Here is an 8,346-nt window from a genome sequence, read left to right as displayed (position 1 = left end):
TTGTTGGGTCTTTTTGTGGTTTAGGTATCAGAGTAATTGTGGCTTCATAGAATGAGTTGGGTAGAGTACCTTCTGTTTCTATTTTGTAGAATAGTGTGTGAAGAACTGGGATTATATCTTCTTTGAAGGTCTGATAGAACTCTGCACTAAACCCATCTGGTCCTGGGCTAGTTCTTTTATTGTTAAGAATTGTTTTTGCTATTCTGGGTTTTTTGCCTTTCCAGATGAGTTTGAGAATTGCTCTTTCCTTGTCTTTGAAGAATTGTGTTGCAATTTTGATCTGGATTGCATTGAATCTATCATTTGCCTTTGGTAGGATGGCCATTTTTACTATATTAATTCTGCCAATCCATAAGCATGGGAGATCTCTCCATTTTCTGAGATCTCCTTTGATTTCTTTCTTGAGAGACTTGAATTTTTATTGCATTCATTGAAGTTCTAACTTCCTAGGAGACTTTGGAGATAGGACTTTTACCAATGTAATGGAGTTTAAATGGGGATGTAGGTGCGACTACCTTTGTCCACTGTGACTAGTGTCCTTTTAAGAAAAAAAAAAGTAGATGCCAGGGCACTAAGGAACTACTCATATACAGAGAATAACTCATGGGAATAAGGTAGAAATGAAGGTGTCTGCAATGCAAGCCAAGGAGACAGCTTGATCTTGGCCCTCTCTCATCTAAAGCTGTGAGAAAATAAATGCTGTATAAGACACCCATTCTGTAGTATTTTGCTATGTGAGTTGGTTCTAGCAGATTGATACAGATTTTCTTTTTTAAATGTGGAATTTTTCTAAAATAAAAGATACAAAAAACCAAAAACTGAGATCTTCAATCTCTAAATTCTATGACTTCAGATAGTAAATCTTATACCAGCTCATATGGATAACTATCTGATTCATTCACACAAAATATTGACAAATATTTGCCATTTTTCTTGAAAGTTTTGAATAAACAGACATAGTTACAGACACAACCATTTCCCCAAAGACCTCATTATAGGATGTCAGACATACCAACAACTCATGGGAAACTACTGTGAGACACAAAGCATGTAGTGTGTGAGGCCACACACATGACTTATCACTTGCAGATATGGTTAATCCAACCATACTTACCTGGGAAAACTTCGGCAATAAAATCTTTTAAATCTTGTACCGTGTTGTCATCGGTGTCAGTTTTGAACTTGATGGTCATGGTGTAAATATTGCCAAATTTGTTCTTGAGATGCTGTGGGCTTCCCAGGCAAACAAACTTTCCCTGCACCATGATGGCTAGCCTGGTACAGAGAGCTTCACACTCCTCCATACTAGGAAAACAAACAAAATTCCAGAATATAAGACAATCATCTCCATTGGAGGGTATCTGTATACCTAACATTTTTGTGATCCCCTTTGAAAATATAATGTTCATTTGCTTATTATCAGGGCCATAGGGAATGAAGCTTTATTAAAATTCAAAACAGTAGAAGACCAAATCTTCCAATGGAACAGATCATAAACATCCTTACCTTATATATTCAAACATTCTTTAGGATTCCATCCATAAGAATCTCACATACTCAAGCAAAATTTCTATACACTATTCCTGGCCCAGATATTTCCCTCTCACAGTCATAGAATTCCTCCGAACCTCCAGCCACACCCCATGAGCCACACCTGTGAGCCACACCTGTGAGCCACACCTGTGAGAGGTTATGATGATGACCTTGCCACTCTCCCTTGTCTTTATCACTGCATTCCAGAGCATGCGCCGGGCTAGTGGGTCCATGCCAGTGGATGGCTCATCTAGGAAGACAACTGTAGAGTTTCCCATTATAGCAATGGCAGTGCTCAGCCTACGTTTGTTTCCTCCACTTCAGAATCGAGGGAGAGAAGAGGAGAATATAGATTTACTCTGCAATAATTTAACAGGTAACACACGCAGTTATAACTCAGATTTTTATTTGCAGGAAAAAAGTTGCCAAGATTTCAAAAGGGCTGAGTATCTGAAAACAGATGCTAAAAAATATTAGAAAGTCCTAATTATATGTGATTGTACTAAGATACAACACTCAAATCTATTAGTAGACAGCAGTTCACTTTCATTTGGAATGGAAAAGATGACTTTTGGTTTATCTAATTTAATTTTAGCCATACTACGAGTTAAATTTAGATTCTTATTCTTGTAGTTCCTTGAGATTCTCTGACTTATAAGCTACATGGTGGATGGTCAGGACAATACAAATAATCTCATCTTTGTCCTTTATGAGGAGACAAAGAACCATAGGAAAACCAGAAGAGAGATACACACTTTTCTAGCTCATTGGCAAAAATTCAAATTGAATCATATTTGTGAGTCTATCTCTGCAAAGAAAAGATGTGGTGCTCCTAGGGTCCTTCTTTGCAGAAGAACATCTGAGTGCTTCAGGTATTGCCTGTTTGTTATGGAGCCTGGGCTAGACTCTTGGCAATTCATTTCAAAGAAGGAAGATGTCAGACTACTTCCTTTGTGGGAGCACCAGCATGTGATCTCACCTCAAAGTGTAAATAAACTTATCAGCCTGTGGTTTCAGATACAGTATTTTCAACAAGTTGTCCACATAGGCTCTAATACTCTTCTCTGGAATCCCCCACACCCTGGCATACATTGTCAATATCTCCCGAGAGGTCATGTAATCCAGCAAGGCATCAAACTGCGGACAATAGCCAACTTTTGACCTTACCTAAAATAAAAGAACATTAAGAGAGGTAAGAGAACTCACTGAGCATCACATAGTAAATATGGATAATAAAAATCTTGAAGTTCTCTGGCCTATGCCTCTGGGACAAACTGATCTATCACAGAGTTCTAGCAAAGAAGTTTGCATCTTTTCCAAGGGGTCACAGACTCACTATGGCTAGGGGTGGGTGCATGGATTATAACTCATGAAGAACTTCATGCATGAAGGTGAATATGCCCAAGATTTATAAAATGATAATAGAGTGGCCCAAGGTTTTGCAGATGCATATTTGTGTGGAGGAGGCTACTCTAGCATTGCTCAACCTGTCATGATGTAAGTCCAATAAGCAGTGTGATGTCTACCCTCAACAAGTAGATGAATGTTTTTGAAACTTGAAACTTTTTCTTTAAGTCGTCAGTCATTCTGTCCCAAGGGACACCAGGATATCTAGAGTGAAGTCTGCTAAAGAGGTAAGTGGATGATTAGCAATCTCTAGGTTAGGTTTAGTGAAATCCTGACTTCTTAGTTGTGATAAGTGGATGAGCGGAGTCCTTAGTCTTTCTCTTATGTGTGATAATGGCTTCTTGAGCATTTTCTATAATACAAGTAAGTGTAGTTGGAATTCTAGCTCTTATTTTCAGATACATTAGTCATACACTAACATAATACATGCTACAGAAAATAGATTACCTGAAGACAAAACACTTACCCACTATGCAATTAAAAGTCAACAGGAAAATAATATCTATGTAAGACAAGACATGTTTTAATATCTCTTTTAAAGGCTAGAAGGTTACAGCAAAATGAAACAAAATGAAAAATCAAAAGTTTTAGTTTATGTTTTAGAAAACTATGACTTTAGGAATGGCTAAATGAAGCCCAGGTATGGCATGGTTGAGCAAGGGCTAAGAGCTGGCTGTAGATGAACATGCCAGTAGGGCATGCTGAAGAGGCAGAGGCAGGAGAATCAAGAAGGAAAGTCGATGATTAAAAATGGAACAACAGGCTCAGAAATGTTAGTAGGAGTACAGCACCTGCTTTCTGATCTAGGTTTATGAAAAACACACAAAGAAAGCAGGGCTGGCATGGGGGCACACGTTTTAATCCTCAGAATTTGGAGGGCAGAGGCAGGCAGATCTATGAGTTCAGGGCCAGCTTGATCTACATAGCAAGCTCTAGGCCAGGGCTACACAGTGAGAGTCTGTCTCAAAAAAAAAAAAACCAAAACAATAAACAGTATTCATAAAAACATTTTAATCTTTTAAAACATGGATGACTGGGAAAGGAAACAAACAGATCAAACAATTTTAGGAGATCAAGAATACTGAAAAATAATAGTAGTGTCAAAGCCATGTTCTCTCATGTAATGATCTAGAGAAATAGACATTTTAGAATGAAAGCACATTATAAAGAAAGCTAACTAACGTATTTGAAAAATGTAGGCATAAAATAGTAGATGCTTCCAGTGTTAATCAGGGATTCCAAATTGTATGGATCCAAAGGATGAGTCTGCACTGTACCTGTTTCTGACAGTATGTTAGAAAGGTGTTAGGAGGTGTTAATAAAGACTAAGTTAGGTTTAGTCACATCCTGACTCATCCTGGAAATGTCTCAGCAGGAGGAAGCCAACCCATCACTGCCCCTGAGTGCTGAGCCAACCCCACATATGGCCTCACATTTGCTCTCGTGTTCTCTAACAAGTCCCAGAAAATTCTGGAACATAAATTTAGTTTAAAATGTTCTGAAGTTTATATATATATATATATATATATATATATATATATATATATATATATAATCTTTCTAGTAAACCAAAATTTCCTGTCTGTTCAAGGCCTTAAATTACTCCAGAACATTATGTTTTTAAAGACAATGGGACAGAAATTCATAAAAGGATATTTCAGTATACAAATTAATAAGCAATCACAAATAGCACACAACACCATCTATATCTGATACTGAAATTACCATATAGATGACAAAATAGCTACAAAGATTATTAAGACATAAAAGGCTGCCATAAATGTTTCCCACCATTTTACCTTCAAAAATTCCCAACATAAAGAGAACTTAAAATAACAACACAAGGAACAGTCTTAAGAACTACAGCAGCAGGAGCCAAAGAGGCTTTGTTTCAGCAGCAGGAAACATACATCCCTCACTGGCTTACACAAGAAACAAACAGAACATATAAAAATGAAGAGCACCACAATTAAGACAGCTGTAGAGACTGAGTTTAAAACAGGCTAACTACAGCTGAAGAAGAGTTACGAAACGGAAGAGAACTCATCTGTAGTTGTAGCTATTTATATAACCTTGTTAACAGGTATTGTATTGAACACAATAACACACTTTAAGCACTCTGTAAGTTTCTTGGTTCATATTAAATTTTCAATAAATGTCAATTAAGTACAGCGTAATAATGAAAAGGAATCAGGAAATAACCTCAATGGAGTAGTTTTATAATTACAGAACTAGGTCATAGATCTAAGATAATGTCTTAGTTAGGGTTTCCTTTGCTGGGAAAAGACACCATGACCAAGCCAACTCTTATAAAGAACAACATTTAATTGGGGCTGGCTTACAGGTTCAGAGGTTCAGTTCATTATCATCAAAGTGGAAAGTGTTCAGGCAGATATGGTGCTGGAGGAGCCTAAAGTTCTACATCTTGATCCAAAGGCACATAGGAAAAGACTGGCTCCCACATGACTAGGAGGAGTGTCTCAAAGCCCATCCCCACAATGACACACTTCCTCCGATAAGGCCACACCTACTCCTACAAGGTCATACCTCCTAATCGTGCCACTCCCTGGGCCTAGCATATACAAACCACGACGACAGATTGCCATGAATTATTTAAATTATCCTATTAAAAGTACATTCTTCAAAAAACAAAATGATTTCTTTCTTCGGGGACTTACAGTTCTTGTCATACAGATCTTTCACTTGCTTGGTTAGAATTACATCAGGATAGTTTATATTATTTATGGCTATTGTGAAGGGTGTTGTTTCTCTAATTTCTTTTTCAGACCATTTATCATTTATATTAAGGAGAGCTACTAATTTCTTTGAGTTAATTTTACATCCAGCCACTTTGCTGAAATTCTTTATCAGCTGTTAGAGTTCTCTGGTAGAATTTTGGGGGTCATTTATGTATACTATCATATCATCCAAAAATATCCTGAGTGATATAACTCAGACCCAAAAGGACATGCAAGGTATGTACTCACTGATAAGTGGATATTAGCCAAAAAGATACCCGTGCTACACCCCAAAGACCCTAAGAAATTAAACAAGAAGGAAGGCCCAAGTGATGCTCAAATCTCCCTTAGAAGGGGGAACAAAATAATCATGGGAGGCAGAGGGAAGGAAGAACCTAGGTAGAAGAAGGAAGGGTAGGAAAGGAGAGGATCAAGTATGAGGGTTGACAGGAGAGAGGCCCAGAGGGCAGGAGAATGAATGGAAATATGCAGCTGCCATGGATGGGGGTTTGGGGAAACTCTGGAAAGTCCCAGAGACCTGGGATGCCGGGGGGCTCCAAGGACTCAATGTGTGTGGCCTTAGCTGAAATGCCCAACAGTGGGAATGTGGAGCCTGAGGAGACCACCTCCAGTAGTCAGACAGGACCCCCAATTGGAGGGTTTTTTTTGACCCAAATTGCTCATCTAAAAGAAATGCGGGGACAAAAAATAGAGCAGAGACTGAACAAATGGCCAACTAGTGACTGGCCCACCTTGGGATCCATTAAATGGACAGGCACCAATTCCTGACATTATTACTGATGCTACGTTATGCTTACAGACAGGAACTTGGCATAACTATCCTCTGAAAGGTCTTCCAGCAGCAGACTGAGACAAATGCAGATACTTACAAGCAAAGCAACTTAGGTTGGGGAACCATATAGAAGAGTTAGGGGAGAATTTAAGGAACTGAAAGGGGTAGCAACACCATAGGAAGACCAACAGTGTCAACTAGCCTGGACCCCTGGAAGCTTCTAGGGACTGAGCCACCAACCAAAGAGCATGCACAGACATGTCTAAGGCCCTTCAGCACACATGTAGCAGAGGACCGCCTTGTCTATAATCTCAGTGGAAGAGCATGTGCCTAATCCTGTAGTGACTTGATACCCCAGGATGGAGGGATACCCAGAAGAGGCAGCCTGTCAGAGGCAAAGAGCAGGGGGGTGGGTTCAGGGGGAAGAACTCTGAGAGGAGGACTGGAAGGAGATCAACATTTGAGGGAAAAAGTAAATTAGATAATTAATAAAATATTTCAATAAATCCTAAAATCAGGAACAAGGCAAGGATATTATTTTCTTCAATTATATTCAATATGGTGCTTGAAGTTGTAAATTCACCAATCAGCTTCTCAGTTGTTCCTTCTTCTCTTAGGTAAAGCTAATAGCTGGAGAGTGTTAGATTGGGCATTTCCTGCAGGTTTTTCAGGCTCTGGTTACATAACTTCTATGGTCAGACTTTTTGAAGACAGGATGCTCTGTGTAGCGTTTCCTGTTTCATTTCTCCTGCAGGCTGTTCAAAGGGTTTTCCTCTGCCCGTCACACCGAGGACCTGGTTGAGTTGCCAGGAGATAAAATTCACAGTACAAGAGTACCAGCCAGATGACGGGCTTCCCAATCGAGTTTTGTTTGTTTGCTTGTTTGCCTGTGTATGTGCATGTGTGCGTGCTTGCATGAGTATGAGAATTCATACAGAGGTCAAAGAACAACTTCTACCTTTTTTGAGGTTGGGTCTCTTGAGATACACCATATATACTCAAGTGGCTGTCATTCTCCTTTCTCTGCCATCTTGCTGTAGGAATGCTGGGATTACATATACTTATCTTACAGCATCTGGCTTTTATGTGGCCTCTGGGTATCCAAACTCAGATCATCAGGCCTGTGCAGCAGGATCTGAACCACAACCATCTCCATCCTGCTCTGCAGTTTTGTGCTGGATAAGGAGTGAGTTGTTTGTTTGTTTTTCTTCCTCTGTGCCTTAATTTTGGGGGCAGTTGGTTTCCAGTTCAGATTTTCTTTTTTGAAACAGGGTCTTACTGTATAGACAAGATTGGCCTAGAACTTGGAGATCCATATGCGTTGCCTCCTGAGTGCTGGTGGTATTAAAGGCATGTGGCACCATACCCAGTTGGTTTGGATGTTTAATTGTTGGGGTTGGACTAAAAACTTCAAGGTTCTTCTTAAATACTAGGCTGGACACTGTGAGTCTAATGGATGTTTGAGTGCTTTATGTGCCATGCTTGAGGTGCTGCTGAGAGAAGTTGTGTCTCATTTGGAAGACACTTCTCTCAACGTGAGGCTGCCTTTCTTACCGTCCTGTGTTCCCTTAAATTTCATGTCTCTTTCTAGACGCTACTGTCAGTTGCACCCCTGGGTCATGAGGGTGTTTGTTAGCATACCTTTAAAATATTTCTGGTGATGCTGTAGCCTTCAATGAACACATCCCCAGAGGTAGCTATCTCTTCTCCAGTCAGAATTTTAAAGGTAGTGGTTTTCCCAGCTCCATTTAATCCCAGCAGTCCAAAGCACTCCTCCTTTTGAATGGAGACAGAGATATTTCTCACAGCCAGAGTGGGTGGAATTTTAAAATATATCTTAAAAACAAAGAAAACACAAAATACATGCAAAATGTG

General features: G+C 39.4%; 1 protein-coding gene across 1 annotated transcript in view; it reads right to left on the bottom strand.

The window, feature by feature from the left end:
- LOC110298830 (ATP-binding cassette sub-family A member 3-like) overlaps positions 1-8,346 on the bottom strand; it is a 105,091-nt gene that overhangs the window by 5,217 nt on the left and 91,528 nt on the right. The window contains exons 27-30 of the mRNA XM_021168316.1: positions 8,113-8,307; positions 2,513-2,700; positions 1,681-1,851; positions 1,115-1,305 (exon numbers count right to left, since the gene is read on the bottom strand). Of these exons, the coding sequence (XP_021023975.1) occupies positions 1,115-1,305; positions 1,681-1,851; positions 2,513-2,700; positions 8,113-8,307 (745 nt within the window). The remainder of the gene's footprint in view (positions 1-1,114; positions 1,306-1,680; positions 1,852-2,512; positions 2,701-8,112; positions 8,308-8,346) is intronic.

This window comes from Mus caroli, chromosome 7, assembly GCF_900094665.2.
Source record: "Mus caroli chromosome 7, CAROLI_EIJ_v1.1, whole genome shotgun sequence".
In the NCBI taxonomy this organism is placed as follows: Eukaryota; Metazoa; Chordata; class Mammalia; order Rodentia; family Muridae; genus Mus; species Mus caroli.
Note: the sequence above shows the minus strand (reverse complement) of the source record. Positions and strands in the feature narration are given on the sequence as shown.